Source organism: Anomaloglossus baeobatrachus, chromosome 12, assembly GCF_048569485.1.
Source record: "Anomaloglossus baeobatrachus isolate aAnoBae1 chromosome 12, aAnoBae1.hap1, whole genome shotgun sequence".
NCBI classification, from domain to species: Eukaryota; Metazoa; Chordata; class Amphibia; order Anura; family Aromobatidae; genus Anomaloglossus; species Anomaloglossus baeobatrachus.
Window position 1 is genome coordinate 182,434 of NC_134364.1, and position 22,603 is coordinate 205,036.

Here is a 22,603-nt window from a genome sequence, read left to right on the forward strand (position 1 = left end):
GATGGAGCTGCAGGGTGAGTGGCATATGTGGGAACATGGAGCTGCAGGGTGAGTGCATATGTGGGAAGATGGAGCTGCAGGGTGAGTGCATATGTGGGAAGATGGAGTTGCAGGGTGAGTGGCATATGTGGGAACATGGAGCTGCAGGGTGAGTGCATATGTGGGAAGATGGAGCTGCAGGGTGAGTGGCATATGAGGGAAGATGGAGCTGCAGGGTGAGTGCATATGTGGGAAGATGGAGCTGCAGGGTGAGTGCATATGTGGGAACATGGAGCTGCAGGGTGAGTGCATATGTGGGAAGATGGAGCTGCAGGGTGAGTGCATATGTGGGAAGATGGAGCTGCAGGGTGAATGCATATGAGGGAAGATGGAGTTGCAGGGTGAGTGCATATGAGGGAAGATGGAGCTGCAGGGTGAGTGCATATGAGGGAAGATGGAGTTGCAGGGTGAGTGGCATATGTGGGAAGATGGAGCTGCAGGATGAGTGGCACATGTGGGAAGATGGAGCTGCATGGTGAGTGCATATGTGGGAAGATGGAGCTGCAGGGTGAGTGGCATATGTGGGAAGATGGAGCTGCAGGGTGAGTGGCATATGTGGGAAGATGGAGCTGCATGGTGAGTGCATATGTGGGAAGATGGAGCTGCAGGGTGAGTGCATATGTGGGAAGATGGAGATGCAGGGTGAGTGGCATATGTGGGAAGATGGAGTTGCAGGGTGAGTGCATATGAGGGAAGATGGAGCTGCAGGGTGAGTGGCATATGTGGGAAGATGGAGCTGCAGGGTGAGTGCATATGTGGGAACATGGAGCTGCAGGGTGAGTGGCATATGTGGGAAGATGGAGCTGCAGGGTGAGTGGCATATGTGGGAACATGGAGCTGCAGGGTGAGTGCATATGTGGGAATATGGAGCTGCAGGGTGAGTGCATATGTGGGAATATGGAGCTGCAGGGTGAGTGCATATGTGGGAAGATGGAGCTGCAGGGTGAGTGCATATGTGGGAAGATGGAGCTGCAGGGTGAGTGCATATGTGGGAAGATGGAGCTGCAGGGTGAGTGCATATGTGGGAAGATGGAGTTGCAGGGTGAGTGGCATATGTGGGAACATGGAGCTGCAGGGTGAGTGGCATATGTGGGAAGATGGAGCTGCAGGGTGAGTGGCATATGTGGGAACATGGAGCTGCAGGGTGAGTGGCATATGTGGGAACATGGAGCTGCAGGGTGAGTGCATATGTGGGAAGATGAAGCTGCAGGGTGAGTGGCATATGTGGGAACATGGAGCTGCAGGGTGAGTGCATATGTGGGAACATGGAGCTGCAGGGTGAGTGGCATATGTGGGAACATGGAGCTGCAGGGTGAGTGGCATATGTGGGAACATGGAGCTGCAGGGTGAGTGGCATATGTGGGAACATGGAGCTGCAGGGTGAGTGGCATATGTGGGAACATGGAGCTGCAGGGTGAGTGGCATATGTGGGAACATGGAGCTGCAGGGTGAGTGGCATATGTGGGAACATGGAGCTGCAGGGTGAGTGGCATATGTGGGAACATGGAGCTGCAGGGTGAGTGGCATATGTGGGAACATGGAGCTGCAGGGTGAGTGGCATATGTGGGAACATGGAGCTGCAGGGTGAGTGGCATATGTGGGAACATGGAGCTGCAGGGTGAGTGCATATGTGGGAACATGGAGCTGCAGGGTGAGTGGCATATGTGGGAACATGGAGCTGCAGGGTGAGTGCATATGTGGGAACATGGAGCTGCAGGGTGAGTGCATATGTGGGAACATGGAGCTGCAGGGTGAGTGCATATGTGGGAACATGGAGCTGCAGGGTGAGTGCATATGTGGGAACATGGAGCTGCAGGGTGAGTGGCATATGTGGGAAGATGGAGCTGCAGGGTGAGTGCATATGTGGGAACATGGAGCTGCAGGGTGAGTGCATATGTGGGAAGATGGAGCTGCAGGGTGAGTGCATATGTGGGAAGATGGAGCTGCAGGGTGAGTGCATATGTGGGAAGATGGAGCTGCAGGGTGAGTGGCATATGTGGGAACATGGAGCTGCAGGGTGAGTGCATATGTGGGAACATGGAGCTGCAGGGTGAGTGGCATATGTGGGAAGATGGAGCTGCAGGGTGAGTTCATATGTGGGAAGATGGAGCTGCAGGGTGAGTGGCATATGTGGGAAGATGGAGCTGCAGGGTGAGTGCATATGTGGGAAGATGGAGCTGCAGGGTGAGTGCATATGTGGGAATATGGAGCTGCAGGGTGAGTGCATATGTGGGAATATGGAGCTGCAGGGTGAGTGACCTATGTGGGAACATGGAGCTGCAGGGTGAGTGGCATATGTGGGAACATGGAGCTGCAGGGTGAGTGCATATGTGGGAACATGGAGCTGCAGGGTGAGTGCATATGTGGGAACATGGAGCTGCAGGGTGAGTGCATATGTGGGAATATGGAGCTGCAGGGTGAGTGGCCTATGTGGGAACATGGAGCTGCAGGGTGAGTGGCATATGTGGGAACATGGAGCTGCAGGGTGAGTGCATATGTGGGAACATGGAGCTGCAGGGTGAGTGCATATGTGGGAACATGGAGCTGCAGGGTGAGTGCATATGTGGGAAGATGGAGCTGCAGGGTGAGTGCATATGTGGGAAGATGGAGCTGCAGGGTGAGTGCATATGTGGGAACATGGAGCTTCAGGGTGAGTGCATATGTGGGAACATGGGGCTGCAGGGTGAGTGCATATGTGGGAACATGGAGCTGCAGGGTGAGTGCATATGTGGGAACATGGAGCTGCAGGGTGAGTGCATATGTGGGAAGATGGAGCTGCAGGGTGAGTGCATATGTGGGAAGATGGAGCTGCAGGGTGAGTGCATATGTGGGAAGATGGAGCTGCAGGGTGAGTGCATATGTGGGAAGATGGAGCTGCAGGGTGAGTGCATATGTGGGAACATGGAGCTGCAGGGTGAGTGCATATGTGGGAACATGGAGCTGCAGGGTGAGTAGCATATGTGGGAAGATGGAGCTGCAGGGTGAGTGCATATGTGGGAACATGGAGCTGCAGGGTGAGTGCATATGTGGGAACATGGAGCTGCAGGGTGAGTGGCATATGTGGGAAGATGGAGCTGCAGGGTGAGTGGCATATGTGGGAACATGGAGCTGCAGGGTGAGTGCATATGTGGGAACATGGAGCTGCAGGGTGAGTGGCATATGTGGGAACATGGAGCTGCAGGGTGAGTGCATATGTGGGAACATGGAGCTGCAGGGTGAGTGGCATATGTGGGAACATGGAGCTGCATGGTGAGTGGCATATGTGGGAACATGGAGCTGCAGGGTGAGTGCATATGTGGGAACAAGGAGCTGCAGGGTGAGTGCATATGTGGGAACATGGAGCTGCAGGGTGAGTGGCATATGTGGGAAGATGGAGCTGCATGGTGAGTGGCATATGTGGGAACATGGAGCTGCAGGGTGAGTGCATATGTGGGAAGATGGAGCTGCAGGGTGAGTGGCATATGTGGGAAGATGGAGCTGCAGGGTGAGTGGCATATGTGGGAACATGGAGCTGCAGGGTGAGTGCATATGTGGGAAGATGGAGCTGCAGGGTGAGTGCATATGTGGGAAGATGGAGTTGCAGGGTGAGTGGCATATGTGGGAAGATGGAGCTGCAGGGTGAGTGGCATATGTGGGAACATGGAGCTGCAGGGTGAGTGGCATATGTGGGAACATGGAGCTGCAGGGTGAGTGCATATGTGGGAACATGGAGCTGCAGGGTGAGTGCATATGTGGGAAGATGGAGCTGCAGGGTGAGTGGCATATGTGGGAACATGGAGTTGCAGGGTGAGTGCATATGAGGGAAGATGGAGTTGCAGGGTGAGTGCATATGTGGGAAGATGGAGTTGCAGGGTGAGTGGCATATGAGGGAAGATGGAGTTGCAGGGTGAGTGCATATGAGGGAAGATGGAGTTGCAGGGTGAGTGCATATGTGGGAAGATGGAGTTGCAGGGTGAGTGCATATGAGGGAAGATGGAGTTGCAGGGTGAGTGGCATATGAGGGAAGATGGAGTTGCAGGGTGAGTGCATATGAGGGAAGATGGAGTTGCAGGGTGAGTGCATATGAGGGAAGATGGAGTTGCAGGGTGAGTGGCATATGTGGGAAGATGGAGTTGCAGGGTGAGTGGCATATGTGGGAAGATGGAGCTGCAGGGTGAGTGGCATATGAGGGAAGATGGAGTTGCAGGGTGAGTGGCCTTTGTGGGAAGATGGAGCTGCATGGTGAGTGGCATATGTGGGAAGATGGAGTTGCAGGGTGAGTGGCATATGAGGGAAGATGGAGTTGCATGGTGAGTGCATATGAGGGAAGATGGAGTTGCAGGGTGAGTGCATATGAGGGAAGATGGAGCTGCAGGGTGAGTGGCATATGAGGGAAGATGGAGTTGCAGGGTAAGTGGCATATGAGGGAAGATGGAGTTGCAGGGTGAGTGGCATATGAGGGAAGATGGAGCTGCAGGGTGAGTGGCATATGAGGGAAGATGGAGCTGCAGGGTAAGTGGCATATGAGGGAAGATGGAGTTGCAGGGTGAGTGGCATATGTGGGAAGATGGAGCTGCAGGGTGAGTGGCATATGTGGGAAGATGGAGCTGCAGGGTGAGGGGCATATGTGGGAAGATGGAGCTGCAGGGTGAGTGGCATATGTGGGAAGATGGAGTTGCAGGGTGAGTGCATATGAGGGAAGATGGAGTTGCAGGGTGAGTGGCATATGAGGGAAGATGGAGTTGCAGGGTGAGTGCATATGTGGGAACATGGAGCTGCAGGGTGAGTGCATATGTGGGAAGATGGAGCTGCAGGGTGAGTGCATATGAGGGAAGATGGAGTTGCAGGGTGAGTGGCATATGAGGGAAGATGGAGCTGCAGGGTGAGTGGCATATGTGGGAAGATGGAGCTGCATGGTGAGTGCATATGTGGGAACATGGAGCTGCAGGGTGAGTGCATATGTGGGAACATGGAGCTGCAGGGTGAGTGGCATATGTGGGAAGATGGAGCTGCAGGGTGAGTGGCATATGAGGGAAGATGGAGTTGCAGGGTGAGTGCATATGTGGGAAGATGGAGTTGCAGGGTGAGTGCATATGAGAGCTGCAGACTGACAGAAGGATGTGAAGGGGTGCAGAGTGTTTGAGAGGGGTAAGTTGGGGTACAGGCAGGGTGAAATATGTGGGCAGGGTGTGTGACATATGGGGGTGTAGTGTGTGTGATATGGGGGTGCAGGCTGTATGGGGAGCAGGGTGTGTGACATATGGGGGTGTAGTATAATACAGGTGTGCTATATAGGGGGTGTAGTGATGTAGTATATTACAGGTGTGCTATCTGGAGGTGTAGTATATTACAGGTGTGCTATATGGAGGTGTAGTATATTACAGGTGTAGTATATGGGGTGTAGTGATGTAGTATATTACAGGTGTATATAGGGGTGTAGTGATGTAGTATATTGCAGGTGTACTATATGGAGTTGTAGTATATTACAGGTGTGCTATATGGAGGGGTAGTATATTACAGGTGTACTATATGGAGGGGTAGTATATTACAGGTGTGCTATATGGAGGGGTAGTATATTACAGGTGTGCTATATGGAGGGGTAGTATATTACAGGTGTGCTATATGGAGGGGTAGTATATTACAGGTGTGCTATATGGAGGTGTAGTATATTACAGGTGTGCTATATGGAGGTGTATATTACAGGTGTATATAGGGGTGTAGTGATGTAGTATATTACAGGTGTACTATATGGAGGTGTATATTACAGGTGTATATAGGGGTGTAGTGATGTAGTATATTACAGGTGTACTATATGGAGGTGTAGTATATTACAGATGTACTATATGGAGGTGTAGTATATTACAGGTATGCTATATGGAGGTGTAGTATATTACAGGTGTGCTATATGGAGGTGTATATTACAGGTGTACTATATGGAGGTGTAGTATATTACAGGTGTACTATATGGAGGTGTATATTACAGGTGTACTATATGGAGGTGTAGTATATTACAGGTGTACTATATGGAGGTGTATATTACAGGTGTATATAGGGGTGTAGTGATGTAGTATATTACAGGTGTACTATATGGAGTTGTAGTATATTACAGGTGTGCTATATGGAGGGGTAGTATATTACAGGTGTACTATATGGAGTTGTAGTATATTACAGGTGTGCTATATGGAGGTGTAGTATATTACAGGTGTAGTATATGGGGTGTAGTGATGTAGTATATTACAGGTGTATATAGGGGTGTAGTGATGTAGTATATTACAGGTGTACTATGTGGAGTTGTAATATATTACAGGTGTGCTATATGGAGGTGTAGTATATTACAGGTGTGCTATATGGGGGTGTACTATATTACAGGTGTAGTATATGGAGGTGTAGTATATTACAGGTGTACTATATGGAGGGGTAGTATATTACAGGTGTGCTATATGGAGGGGTAGTATATTACAGGTGTGCTATATGGAGGGGTAGTATATTACAGGTGTACTATGTGGAGTTGTAGTATATTACAGGTGTGCTATATGGAGGTGTAATATATTACAGGTGTGCTATATGGGGGTGTACTATATTACAGGTGTAGTATATGGAGGTGTAGTATATTACAGGTGTAGTATATGAGGTGTAGTATATTACAGGTGTGCTATATGGAGGGGTAGTATATTACAGGTGTAGTATATGGAGGGGTAGTATATTACAGGTGTGCTATATGGAGGGGTAGTATATTACAGGTGTGCTATATGGAGGGGTAGTATATTACAGGTGTACTATATGGAGGTGTAGTATATTACAGGTGTGCTATATGGAGGTGTAGTATATTACAGGTGTGCTATATGGAGGTGTAGTATATTACAGGTGTGCTATATGGGGGTGTACTATATTACAGGTGTAGTATATGGGGGTGTACTATATTACAGGTGTAGTATATGGAGGTGTAGTATATTACAGGTGTAGTATATGAGGTGTACTATATTACAGGTGTGCTATATGGAGGGGTAGTATATTACAGGTGTGCTATATGGAGGGGTAGTATATTACAGGTGTACTATATGGAGGTGTAGTATATTACAGGTGTGCTATATGGAGGTGTAGTATATTACAGGTGTGCTATATGGAGGTGTAGTATATTACAGGTGTGCTATATGGGGGTGTACTATATTACAGGTGTAGTATATGGGGGTGTACTATATTACAGGTGTAGTATATGGAGGTGTAGTATATTACAGGTGTAGTATATGAGGTGTACTATATTACAGGTGTGCTATATGGAGGGGTAGTATATTACAGGTGTGCTATATGGAGGGGTAGTATATTACAGGTGTACTATATGGAGGTGTAGTATATTACAGGTGTGCTATATGGAGGTGTAGTATATTACAGGTGTGCTATATGGGGGTGTACTATATTACAGGTGTAGTATATGGGGTGTAGTGATGTAGTATATTACAGGTGTAGTATATAGGGGTGTAATGATGTAGTATATCGGAGGTGTATTATATAGTGGTGTAGTATAATACAGGTGTATATGGGGGTGTAGTATATTACACGTATATGGAGGGAGTGTAGTATAATACAGGTGTATATGGGGGTGTAGTATATTACACGTATATGGAGGGAGTGTAGTATAATACAGGTGTATATGGGGGGTGTAGTATAATACAGGTGTAGTATATAGGGGTGTAGTGGTGTAGTTTATTACAGGTGTAGTATATGGAGGGGGTGTAGTGATGTAATATATTGGGTAGAACTGAGGTAATTATATTAGTCCGGCCCTCTAAACCAATCCCAATTTTTCATGCGGCCCCATGGGAAAATTAATTGCCCACCCCTGCTCTAGTCCCATCGCACCATCCTCTAGTCCCATCGCACCATCCTCTAGTCCCACCGCACCATCCTCTAGTCCCACCGCACCATCCTCTAGTCCCACCGCACCATCCTCTAGTCCCACCGCACCATCCTCTAGTCCCACCGCACCATCCTCTAGTCCCACCGCACCATCCTCTAGTTCCACCGCACCATCCTCTAATCCCACCGCACCATCCTCTAGTTCCACCGCACCATCCTCTAGTCCCACCGCACCATCCTCTAGTCCCACCGCACCATCCTCTAGTCCCACCGCACCATCCTCTAGTCCCATCGCACCATCCTCTAGTCCCACCGCACCATCCTCTAGTCCCACCGCACCATCCTCTAGTCCCACCGCACCATCCTCTAGTTCCACCGCACCATCCTCTAGTTCCACCGCACCATCCTCTAGTTCCACTGCACCATCCTCTAGTTCCACCGCACCATCCTCTAGTTCCACCGCACCATCCTCTAGTCCCATTACCAATGGACTTCTACCCACTATGTATTCCAGCACTTCTTTAATGCCCCCATCTTTCTCTCGATCAGACCAACCCCTGAGGTGTTGACATTGCGCCGCTATATAATACATTCCGGATTTGGGATTGCTAGACCCCCCTCATCCTTCGGCCTTTGTAAAGTCTCTAATCGCACCCTAGGCTGCTTTTTACCCCACACCAGGTCCCTAAACAGCGAGTTTATCCCTTTAAATCTTTTCCGTGAAATACAAACAGGGGCATTGTGCAGTATGTATAGGAGTTTAGGCATTACTACCATCTTTAGTAAATTAACCCTTCCAACAACTGACAAATGTAGCTTGTTCCAGGCATCCACTTTGGCTCTCAATTTTTTAAGGAGCGGCCATAAGTTCACCTGTATGTATTTTTCTACTGGCAGAGATATCTGGATACCTAGATATTTAAATTCGTCCACACTCTTCAATGTTAGCCCCAGTATCCTCATTTGTCCAGGCTACTTCCCCATCCACCTTAAAGAGGCTCGATTTAGACCAATTAATGGTCAGTCCCGAAACTTCTCCAAATTTCTCTATTATCTGCATGGCATGATCCAATGAGGCTGATGGATCCCCCAAGAAAAGTAATAAATCGTCAGCATAAAGAGCTATTTTCTCCTCTAAATGCCCATACTTAAATCCATGGATCTCCTTTGATTTCCTAATGGCCGCCGCCAGAGGCTCTATTGCAATAGCAAATAGGAGCGGCGATAGTGGGCAGCCCTGCCTCGTTCCCCGGTGCAACTCAAACGCTGAGGAGGTCATACCGTTAACTCTAACTTTAGCAGTAGGCCTATTATACAACAGCTGCACCCACTTTACAAACCGTGGGCCAAAACCCATATGCTGCAACACTTTCCACAGATACCCCCACTCAACACTATCGAACGCTTTCTGGGCATCTAGCGAAGCGATCACCCTCCGGCCAGGGTTGTCAGGCGGCAACTGTAGATTAAGGTACAATCTCCTGATGACCTATTGGCCATTGTTAAAAATAGGATTTGACGTAAAATATGGTTAGCCAGTATATAATGATTGAAGAAAAGTATAGGTGTAATCATATGTGGGTTTATTCAATAAAGGTTAAAGTCATCACAGAAAAATAATGTTTTGGCTTTAGTTAGTGAAGAAAGAAAAAGATAAGCGAGAAAGAGTCCATGTATCTTCCATAGCTGCGATGTTATGGCGAGCCGTCTTCAGCCGGTGCAGTATCTGTGATGTTACGGCAAGCCGTCTTCAGCCGGTGCAGTATCTGTGATGTTACGGCAAGCCGTCTTCAGCCGGTGCAGTATCTGTGATGTTACGGCGAGCCGTCTTCAGCCGGTGCAGTATCTGTGATGTTACGGCAAGCCGTCTTCAGCCGGTGCAGTATCTGTGATGTTACGGCAAGCCGTCTTCAGCCGGTGCAGTATCTGTGATGTTACGGCAAGCCGTCTTCAGCCGGTGCAGTATCTGTGATGTTACGGCAAGCCGTCTTCAGCCGGTGCAGTATCTGTGATGTTACGGCGAGCCGTCTTCAGCCGGTGCAGTATCTGTGATGTTACGGCAAGCCGTCTTCAGCCGGTGCAGTATCTGTGATGTTACGGCGAGCCGTCTTCAGCCGGTGCAGTATCTGTGATGTTACGGCAAGCCGTCTTCAGCCGGTGCAGTATCTGTGATGTTACGGCAAGCCGTCTTCAGCCGGTGCAGTATCTGTGATGTTACGGCGAGCCGTCTTCAGCCGGTGCAGTATCTGTGATGTTACGGCGAGCCGTCTTCAGCCGGTGCAGTATCTGTGATGTTACGGCAAGCCGTCTTCAGCCGGTGCAGTATCTGTGATGTTACGGCAAGCCGTCTTCAGCCGGTGCAATATCTGTGATGTTACGGCGAGCCATCTTCTCTCTGGATCGTCTGCTGGAGAATCGGCCCATTCTACCCTATGAAGTGTGGTCTGCTTAAATACAAGTAACCCCACCCTCTGATGCTCCTCGTCTCTTTAAATGGTCTTAAACATCATTTCAAGAACTCAATAGCATTTTTAGCTATGGCATTGTGTCATCTCACGTGGTCCAGAATCTGCAGAGTAAGGTCCTGCGCAGTACAGACTACTAAAAGCAACCACTTTACCCTGAACCATAGAATGTATAGAGCTCTGAGGCTCGCTGACCTCAGACCTTAGTGTAACACTGACAAGGGACTCAATGCTAATTTCAGATCTTTGCTCAAATACCAGATAGAATATAGCACTGAGCTAGATAGAATATAGCACTGACCTAGATAGAATATAGCACTGAGCTAGATAGAATATAGCACTGACCCAGATAGAATATAGCACTGAGCTAGATAGAATATAGCACTGAGCTAGATAGAATATAGCACTGAGCCAGATAGAATATAGCACTGAGCCAGATAGAATATAGCACTGAGCTAGATAGAATATAGCACTGAGCTAGATAGAATATAGCACTGAGCCAGATAGAATATAGCACTGAGCTAGATAGAATATAGCACTGAGCCAGATAGAATATAGCACTGAGCTAGATAGAATATAGCACTGAGCCAGATAGAATATAGCACTGAGCTAGATAGAATATAGCACTGAGCCAGATAGAATATAGCACTGAGCTAGATAGAATATAGCACTGAGCCAGATAGAATATAGCACTGAGCTAGATAGAATATAGCACTGAGCCAGATAGAATATAGCACTGAGCTAGATAGAATATAGCACTGACCTAGATAGAATATAGCACTGAGCTAGATAGAATATAGCACTGAGCCAGATAGAATATAGCACTGAGCCAGATAGAATATAGCACTGAGCCAGATAGAATATAGCACTGACCTAGATAGAATATAGCACTGACCTAGATAGAATATAGCACTGAGCCAGATAGAATATAGCACTGAGCCAGATAGAATATAGCACTGAGCTAGATAGAATATAGCACTGAGCCAGATAGAATATAGCACTGAGCCAGATAGAATATAGCACTGAGCCAGATAGAATATAGCACTGAGCTAGATAGAATATAGCACTGAGCTAGATAGAATATAGCACTGAGCCAGATAGAATATAGCACTGAGCCAGATAGAATATAGCACTGAGCCAGATAGAATATAGCACTGAGCCAGATAGAATATAGCACTGACCTAGATAGAATATAGCACTGAGCTAGATAGAATATAGCACTGAGCCAGATAGAATATAGCACTGAGCCAGATAGAATATAGCACTGAGCCAGATAGAATATAGCACTGAGCCAGATAGAATATAGCACTGAGCCAGATAGAATATAGCACTGAGCCAGATAGAATATAGCACTGACCTAGATAGAATATAGCACTGAGCTAGATAGAATATAGCACTGAGCCAGATAGAATATAGCACTGACCTAGATAGAATATAGCACTGAGCCAGATAGAATATAGCACTGAGCTAGATAGAATATAGCACTGACCTAGATAGAATATAGCACTGAGCCAGATAGAATATAGCACTGAGCCAGATAGAATATAGCACTGAGCCAGATAGAATATAGCACTGAGCCAGATAGAATATAGCACTGAGCCAGATAGAATATAGCACTGAGCCAGATAGAATATAGCACTGAGCCAGATAGAATATAGCACTGACCTAGATAGAATATAGCACTGAGCTAGATAGAATATAGCACTGAGCTAGATAGAATATAGCACTGACCTAGATAGAATATAGCACTGACCTAGATAGAATATAGCACTGAGCTAGATAGAATATAGCACTGAGCTAGATAGAATATAGCACTGACCTAGATAGAATATAGCACTGAGCTAGATAGAATATAGCACTGAGCCAGATAGAATATAGCACTGAGCCAGATAGAATATAGCACTGAGCTAGATAGAATATAGCACTGACCTAGATAGAATATAGCACTGAGCTAGATAGAATATAGCACTGAGCCAGATAGAATATAGCACTGACCTAGATAGAATATAGCACTGAGCCAGATAGAATATAGCACTGAGCCAGATAGAATATAGCACTGAGCTAGATAGAATATAGCACTGAGCTAGATAGAATATAGCACTGAGCTAGATAGAATATAGCACTGAGCTAGATAGAATATAGCACTGAGCCAGATAGAATATAGCACTGAGCCAGATAGAATATAGCACTGAGCCAGATAGAATATAGCACTGACCTAGATAGAATATAGCACTGAGCTAGATAGAATATAGCACTGAGCTAGATAGAATATAGCACTGAGCTAGATAGAATATAGCACTGAGCTAGATAGAATATAGCACTGAGCCAGATAGAATATAGCACTGAGCCAGATAGAATATAGCACTGACCTAGATAGAATATAGCACTGAGCTAGATAGAATATAGCACTGAGCCAGATAGAATATAGCACTGAGCCAGATAGAATATAGCACTGAGCCAGATAGAACATAGCACTGAGCCAGATAGAATATAGCACTGACCTAGATAGAATATAGCACTAAGCTAGATAGAATATAGCACTGAGCCAGATAGAATATAGCACTGAGCCAGATAGAATATAGCACTGAGCCAGATAGAATATAGCACTGAGCCAGATAGAATATAGCACTGAGCCAGATAGAATATAGCACTGACCTAGATAGAATATAGCACTGACCTAGATAGAATATAGCACTGAGCTAGATAGAATATAGCACTGAGCCAGATAGAATATAGCACTGACCTAGATAGAATATAGCACTGAGCCAGATAGAATATAGCACTGACCTAGATAGAATATAGCACTGAGCTAGATAGAATATAGCACTGACCTAGATAGAATATAGCACTGAGCCAGATAGAATATAGCACTGAGCCAGATAGAATATAGCACTGAGCCAGATAGAATATAGCACTGAGCTAGATAGAATATAGCACTGAGCCTAGATAGAATATAGCACTGAGCTAGATAGAATATAGCACTGAGCTAGATAGAATATAGCACTGAGCCAGATAGAATATAGCACTGAGCCAGATAGAATATAGCACTGAGCCAGATAGAATATAGCACTGAGCTAGATAGAATATAGCACTGAGCCAGATAGAATATAGCACTGAGCCTAGATAGAATATAGCACTGAGCTAGATAGAATATAGCACTGAGCCAGATAGAATATAGCACTGAGCCAGATAGAATATAGCACTGAGCCAGATAGAATATAGCACTGAGCCAGATAGAATATAGCACTGAGCTAGATAGAATATAGCACTGAGCCAGATAGAATATAGCACTGAGCCAGATAGAATATAGCACTGAGCCAGATAGAATATAGCACTGAGCCAGATAGAATATAGCACTGAGCCAGATAGAATATAGCACTGAGCCAGATAGAATATAGCACTGAGCCAGATAGAATATAGCACTGAGCCAGATAGAATATAGCACTGAGCCAGATAGAATATAGCACTGAGCCAGATAGAATATAGCACTGAGCCAGATAGAATATAGCACTGAGCTAGATAGAATATAGCACTGAGCCAGATAGAATATAGCACTGAGCCAGATAGAATATAGCACTGAGCCAGATAGAATATAGCACTGAGCCAGATAGAATATAGCACTGAGCCAGATAGAATATAGCACTGAGCCAGATAGAATATAGCACTGAGCCAGATAGAATATAGCACTGAGCCAGATAGAATATAGCACTGAGCCAGATAGAATATAGCACTGAGCCAGATAGAATATAGCACTGAGCCAGATAGAATATAGCACTGAGCCAGATAGAATATAGCACTGAGCCAGATAGAATATAGCACTGAGCCAGATAGAATATAGCACTGAGCCAGATAGAATATAGCACTGAGCCAGATAGAATATAGCACTGAGCCAGATAGAATATAGCACTGAGCCAGATAGAATATAGCACTGAGCCAGATAGAATATAGCACTGAGCCAGATAGAATATAGCACTGAGCCAGATAGAATATAGCACTGAGCCAGATAGAATATAGCACTGAGCTAGATAGAATATAGCACTGAGCTAGATAGAATATAGCACTGAGCCAGATAGAATATAGCACTGAGCCAGATAGAATATAGCACTGAGCCAGATAGAATATAGCACTGAGCCAGATAGAATATAGCACTGAGCTAGATAGAATATAGCACTGAGCCAGATAGAATATAGCACTGAGCCAGATAGAATATAGCACTGAGCCAGATAGAATATAGCACTGAGCCAGATAGAATATAGCACTGAGCCAGATAGAATATAGCACTGAGCCAGATAGAATATAGCACTGAGCCAGATAGAATATAGCACTGAGCCAGATAGAATATAGCACTGAGCCAGATAGAATATAGCACTGAGCCAGATAGAATATAGCACTGAGCCAGATAGAATATAGCACTGAGCCAGATAGAATATAGCACTGAGCCAGATAGAATATAGCACTGAGCCAGATAGAATATAGCACTGAGCCAGATAGAATATAGCACTGAGCCAGATAGAATATAGCACTGAGCCAGATAGAATATAGCACTGAGCCAGATAGAATATAGCACTGAGCCAGATAGAATATAGCACTGAGCCAGATAGAATATAGCACTGAGCCAGATAGAATATAGCACTGAGCCAGATAGAACATAGCACTGAGCCAGATAGAATATAGCACTGAGCCAGATAGAATATAGCACTGAGCCAGATAGAATATAGCACTGAGCCAGATAGAATATAGCACTGAGCCAGATAGAATATAGCACTGAGCCAGATAGAATATAGCACTGAGCCAGATAGAATATAGCACTGAGCCAGATAGAATATAGCACTGAGCCAGATAGAATATAGCACTGAGCCAGATAGAATATAGCACTGAGCCAGATAGAATATAGCACTGAGCCAGATAGAACATAGCACTGAGCCAGATAGAATATAGCACTGAGCCAGATAGAATATAGCACTGAGCCAGATAGAATATAGCACTGAGCCAGATAGAATATAGCACTGAGCCAGATAGAATATAGCACTGAGCCAGATAGAATATAGCACTGAGCTAGATAGAATATAGCACTGAGCCAGATAGAATATAGCACTGAGCCAGATAGAATATAGCACTGAGCCAGATAGAATATAGCACTGAGCCAGATAGAATATAGCACTGAGCCAGATAGAATATAGCACTGAGCCAGATAGAATATAGCACTGAGCCAGATAGAATATAGCACTGAGCCAGATAGAATATAGCACTGAGCCAGATAGAATATAGCACTGAGCCAGATAGAATATAGCACTGAGCCAGATAGAACATAGCACTGAGCCAGATAGAATATAGCACTGAGCCAGATAGAATATAGCACTGAGCCAGATAGAATATAGCACTGAGCCAGATAGAATATAGCACTGAGCCAGATAGAATATAGCACTGAGCCAGATAGAATATAGCACTGAGCCAGATAGAATATAGCACTGAGCCAGATAGAATATAGCACTGAGCCAGATAGAATATAGCACTGAGCCAGATAGAATATAGCACTGAGCTAGATAGAATATAGCACTGAGCCAGATAGAATATAGCACTGAGCCAGATAGAATATAGCACTGAGCCAGATAGAATATAGCACTGAGCCAGATAGAATATAGCACTGAGCCAGATAGAATATAGCACTGAGCCAGATAGAATATAGCACTGAGCCAGATAGAATATAGCACTGAGCCAGATAGAATATAGCACTGAGCCAGATAGAATATAGCACTGAGCCAGATAGAATATAGCACTGAGCCAGATAGAATATAGCACTGAGCCAGATAGAATATAGCACTGAGCCAGATAGAATATAGCACTGAGCCTAGATAGAATATAGCACTGAGCCAGATAGAATATAGCACTGAGCCAGATAGAATATAGCACTGAGCCAGATAGAATATAGCACTGAGCCAGATAGAATATAGCACTGACCTAGATAGAATATAGCACTGAGCTAGATAGAATATAGCACTGACCTAGATAGAATATAGCACTGAGCCAGATAGAATATAGCACTGAGCCAGATAGAATATAGCACTGAGCCAGATAGAATATAGCACTGAGCCAGATAGAATATAGCACTGAGCCAGATAGAATATAGCACTGAGCCAGATAGAATATAGCACTGAGCCAGATAGAATATAGCACTGAGCCAGATAGAATATAGCACTGAGCCAGATAGAATATAGCACTGAGCCAGATAGAATATAGCACTGAGCTAGATAGAATATAGCACTGACCTAGATAGAATATAGCACTGACCTAGATAGAATATAGCACTGAGCCAGATAGAATATAGCACTGAGCCAGATAGAATATAGCACTGAGCCAGATAGAATATAGCACTGACCTAGATAGAATATAGCACTGACCTAGATAGAATATAGCACTGAGCCAGATAGAATATAGCACTGAGCCAGATAGAACATAGCACTGAGCCAGATAGAATATAGCACTGAGCCAGATAGAATATAGCACTGAGCCAGATAGAACATAGCACTGAGCCAGATAGAATATAGCACTGAGCCAGATAGAATATAGCACTGAGCCAGATAGAATATAGCACTGAGCCAGATAGAACATAGCACTGAGCCAGATAGAATATAGCACTGAGCCAGATAGAATATAGCACTGAGCCAGATAGAATATAGCACTGAGCCAGATAGAACATAGCACTGAGCCAGATAGAATATAGCACTGAGCCAGATAGAATATAGCACTGAGCCAGATAGAATATAGCACTGACCTAGATAGAATATAGCACTGACCTAGATAGAATATAGCACTGAGCCAGATAGAATATAGCACTGAGCCAGATAGAATATAGCACTGAGCCAGATAGAACATAGCACTGAGCCAGATAGAATATAGCACTGAGCCAGATAGAATATAGCACTGAGCCAGATAGAATATAGCACTGAGCCAGATAGAATATAGCACTGAGCCAGATAGAATATAGCACTGAGCCAGATAGAATATAGCACTGAGCCAGATAGAATATAGCACTGAGCCAGATAGAATATAGCACTGAGCCAGATAGAATATAGCACTGAGCCAGATAGAATATAGCACTGAGCCAGATAGAATATAGCACTGAGCCAGATAGAACATAGCACTGAGCCAGATAGAATATAGCACTGAGCCAGATAGAATATAGCACTGAGCCAGATAGAATATAGCACTGAGCCAGATAGAATATAGCACTGAGCCAGATAGAATATAGCACTGAGCCAGATAGAATATAGCACTGAGCTAGATAGAATATAGCACTGAGCCAGATAGAATATAGCACTGACCTAGATAGAATATAGCACTGAGCCAGATAGAATATAGCACTGAGCCAGATAGAATATAGCACTGAGCCAGATAGAATATAGCACTGAGCCAGATAGAACATAGCACTGAGCCAGATAGAATATAGCACTGAGCCAGATAGAATATAGCACTGAGCCAGATAGAATATAGCACTGAGCCAGATAGAATATAGCACTGAGCCAGATAGAATATAGCACTGAGCCAGATAGAATATAGCACTGAGCTAGATAGAATATAGCACTGAGCCAGATAGAACATAGCACTGAGCCAGATAGAATATAGCACTGAGCCAGATAGAATATAGCACTGAGCCAGATAGAATATAGCACTGAGCCAGATAGAATATAGCACTGAGCCAGATAGAATATAGCACTGAGCCAGATAGAATATAGCACTGAGCCAGATAGAATATAGCACTGAGCCAGATAGAATATAGCACTGAGCCAGATAGAATATAGCACTGAGCCAGATAGAATATAGCACTGAGCCAGATAGAATATAGCACTGAGCCAGATAGAATATAGCACTGAGCCAGATAGAATATAGCACTGAGCTAGATAGAATATAGCACTGAGCCAGATAGAATATAGCACTGAGCCAGATAGAATATAGCACTGAGCTAGATAGAATATAGCACTGAGCCAGATAGAATATAGCACTGAGCCAGATAGAATATAGCACTGAGCCAGATAGAATATAGCACTGAGCCGTCCGCTTAGCTTTGATGTAACAAGGTCAGATGCTAGTCAGAAGTTCTTCAGCTCACACCTTTACACGTCTAAGGGATGAGGCTAATCATACAAGCGAAGGCCTGCATGCAGAGATATACTATAAATCAAATATTCAGAATAAACTCACTATTTTACAGCCATATTACTTCCAATAGGTGGCGCTGTGCTAGAGTTTGTCTCCTTTACTGGAGAGACGATTTGAATATTTCCCAGAGGGGCATTGCAGCTATAAGTCCCCTTACCTGGCAGCCAGACTGGCTTGCAAAGTCTCCTTAAGGAGAATAGTGTTCCCCCGTGGTCCCCACATAGCTTTCTCATGAGCCAGATCAGACACCCCCCATACTTTGCACTGACGAGGGGCAAGCACCCCGAAACACCATGTCTGCAAATTGGGATTCTGATCTGGCTTATATATCCTGAGTCATATTGCAAAGGATTGTTAAAAATCCATTTGTGACTTTTAGGATCGCTACTTCCAATAGGTGGCGCTGTGCTAGAGTTTGTCTCCTTTACTGGAGAGACGATTTGACTATTTTACAGCCATGAACCCTGATTGGTCCATATGCATTAGGTTAGCCAGTTTGACAACACCTTAGCCAGAAGCTTCACGTCCGCTGTTAATAACGAGATGGGTCTATATGAGTCTGGAAGCCTCGGATTTTTATCCTCCTTAGGAATTACTACTATTATTGCTTCTCTCATAGATTCAGGCAATACACCTTCCCCCTCCGCCACCTCAAAGACTTTCAATAGTTTGGGTAATAGGATTTCTTCTGTTTATAAATTTCAGCTGGTAGCCCGTCTGCTCCCGGTGCCTGGTCATTGCTCATGCCATGCAGAGCGCCCTCCAGTTCATCAATAGTAATAGGTGACTCCAGTTTATCTCTATCCGCCACAGACAGCACCAGAAGCTCACCTCGCTCAAGAAACGAGTCCACCTCTTCCACCCTCATCTCTCCGCTAGAAGAATATAGCGTGCGATAGAAATCTTTAAAGACCCCAAGGATCTCCTCAACCTCAGTGACCTGTGTCCCCTCCACCGTGGCCATACCATGCACAAATGAGCTACTCCTTTGAGCTGCAGCTATGACCGATAATAGATGACCAACCTTTTCTCCTAGTACCTCCTGCTTACCCAGAGAAGGGACTGGTTTTATCTTTGTAAATTGTTTTTCAGTCAAACCACTGTTACAGGTATATAATAGATAAGTGGTGACAGGGATGATGATGGTGTTGATGGTGGTGGGGATAATGAAGATGATGATGTTGATGATGATGATGATGAAGGTGTTGATGATGATGATGAAGGTGTTGATGATGAAGGTGTTGATGACAGGGGTGGAATTCAACCGGTTCTGTCCGGTTCTGGAGAACCGGTTGGTAAAATAGCAGCTGGTTCCCTGAACCGGCAAGAAACAGCTCTGGCGATCCGGTTCCCTGTATTCATTTGTGTTAGTGTCTCTTGAAGACACTAGCATAAATTAATCCCCGTACCTCCGCGCCGCACTTCCGGGTTCAGTGAAGCCTGTCTACTCCTTGACCTGGCGTGCAGCGACGCGCTGACGCTGCAGAGGTCACGGCAGTGTGAGGAGGTAGCTCCTCCTCCTGCCGTCTGTCAGCCTCAGTGTGCAGAGTGCCGCGGAGGACGGAAGACAGATGAGCAGCCGCCGGTGCCTGGAGCAAGCGCTCAGTGAGCCGAAGATGCAGGGAGAGGGGCTGTATAAGATGGCAGCTATATGGGGAGAGGGGCTACATAAGAGGGCAGCTATATGGGGAGAGGGGCTGCATAAGAGGGCAGCTATATGGGGAGAGGGGCTGCATAGATGGGAGCAATATGGGGAGAGGGGCCGCAAAAGATGACAGCTATATGGGGAGAGGGGCCGCAAAAGATGACAGCTATATGGGGAGAGGGGCCGCAAAAGATGACAGCTATATGGGGAGAGGGGCCGCAAAAGATGACAGCTATATGGGGAGAGGGGCCGCAAAAGATGACAGCTATATGGGGAGAGGAGCCGCATAAAGATGGGAGCTATATGGGGAGACGAACCACATAAAGATGGCAGCTATATGGGGAGAGGGGCTGCATAAGAGGGCAGCTATATGGGGAAAGGAGGCCACATAAGATGGGAGCTATATGGGGAGAGGGGCTGCATAGATGGGAGCTATATGGTGAGAGGAGCCGCATAAAGATGGGAGCTATATGGGTAGAGGAGGCTGCATAGATGGGAGCTATATGGGGAGAGGGGCTGCATAGATGGGAGCTATATGGTGAGAGGAGCCGCATAAAGATGGGAGCTATATGGGGAGAGGAGGCTGCATAGATGGGAGCTATATGGGGAGAGGAGGCTGCATAGATGGGAGCTATATGGGGAGAGGAGGCTGCATAGATGGGAGCTAGATGGGGAGAGGAGGCACATGGGATGGGTTCTGCAGGGGAAAGAGGCCATAATGGGATGGGATCTGCAGGGGAAAGGAGCCACATGGGATGGGATCTGTATGGGGAAGGTCGTCCGTTCCAATTTTAGCAGGGCTCCTTTAGTATTTTTTAAAAATTGTAGAAAAAGCGTTTAATACAATAAGACAGTGACGGGAACATCTGGTGCTGGAGAGGAGAGTGATGGTAGAGGAGGGGACGAAGGGGAAAGAGATTATACTTTAAATTACTTGTATTTTTTGGTTGAGGAAAGTGTGTGAAAATGGGTGTGGCTAACAAAATGCGTGTGGTTACAGAATGGGTGTGGGTTTTCAACTGGGCGGAGTTTACAGAAAACTTGTTGTTAAAAATTTGAATCCCAGCCCTGGTTGATGATGAAGGTGTTGATGATAATGATGTTGATGGTGTTGATGATAATGATGTTGATGGTAGTGATGATGATGAAGGTGTTGGTGGTGATGATGATTAAGGTGTTGATGGTGGTGATGATGATGAAGGTTGCGACGATGATGATGAAGGTGGTGGTGGTGATGATAATGAAGGTGTTGATGGTGGTTATGATGAAGGTGGTGATGATGATGATGATGATGATGATGATGATGATGATGATGATGATGAAAGTTGATGGTGGTGGTTATGATGAAGGTGTTGGTGGTGGTGATGATGATGATGATGTTGAAGGTGTTGATGATGATGAAGGTGTTCATGGTGGTGATGATGATGAAGGTGTTGGTGGGGATGATGAAGGTGTTGATGATGATGATGAAGGTGGTGATGAAGGTGGTGGTGGTAATGAAGAAGGTGATGATGAAGGTGTTGATGGTGGTGATGATGATGAAGCTGTTGATGGTGGTGGTGACGATGAAGGTGTTGATGGTGATGATGGTGGTGATGAAGGTGATGATGGTGATGATGAAGGTGTTGATGGTGGTGATGATGATGAATGGGGTGATGATGAAGGTGTTGATGGTGGGGAAGAAGGTGGTGGTGGTGGTGATGATGAAAGTGCTGATGGTGATGATGAAGGTGTTGATGGTGGTGGTGATGATCTGGGCTCTGTAGTTCTCGGGTTGATGATGTTTCCATACTTCTCTGTGTAGATGTGGGGAGCGTCTGTCCGATGACGCAGAGTTAATACTGGATGGCATGACAATCGCAGCACCGGGGTCGGACCGCACACTTGTTCGAAACTTAACACTACATGTGAGAAAAGGAAGCAACCTACTGATCACAGGGGAAACCGGCAGTGGCAAATCATCCATTCTTCGTGTTATGGCAGGACTTTGGAACCCCAAGCGTGGTACCCCCCTCTATACATCTATCCTCACTCCCTCCATACATCTCTCTTCAACCCCCTTTTTAAGTCTCCCCTCATCTCTTTCTATACATGTCCCTCAACCTCCTGTATATGTTTCGCCTCACCCAACTCACTTGGTAGGAGCGTAATGATGATAGTTGCAGAGTTCACGCAGTCAGCTAAAATGAAATGCGACTCAGATCTGGTCTCTCCACCGCAATACACACTGTTGCCAGCCAATCAGAGCCCGGCAGCTGATGTTGGAATGCCAGGCGTCACATGACAGTGACGTAATGCATTTTCCATAGCAGTTATGCCAATGTCAGCTGCCAGCCTCTGCAGCGGCTACAGAAGAGGATGCCGCACCTAGTGGGAACAGGGGAAGGTGAGAAGAATGTTTGTTTGTTTTTTTATGTAGTAGAGAACAGCGGACATACAGCTCTGGCAAAAATTAACACACCAC

General features: G+C 45.7%; 1 protein-coding gene across 2 annotated transcripts in view; it reads left to right on the forward strand.

Annotated features, from left to right (window-relative positions):
- ABCD4 (ATP binding cassette subfamily D member 4) overlaps positions 1 to 22,603 on the forward strand; it is a 235,596-nt gene that overhangs the window by 179,061 nt on the left and 33,932 nt on the right. For both annotated transcript variants that reach the window (XM_075330858.1, XM_075330859.1), the window contains one exon: positions 21,944 to 22,143. In XM_075330858.1, the coding sequence (XP_075186973.1) occupies positions 21,944 to 22,143 (200 nt within the window). The remainder of the gene's footprint in view (positions 1 to 21,943; positions 22,144 to 22,603) is intronic.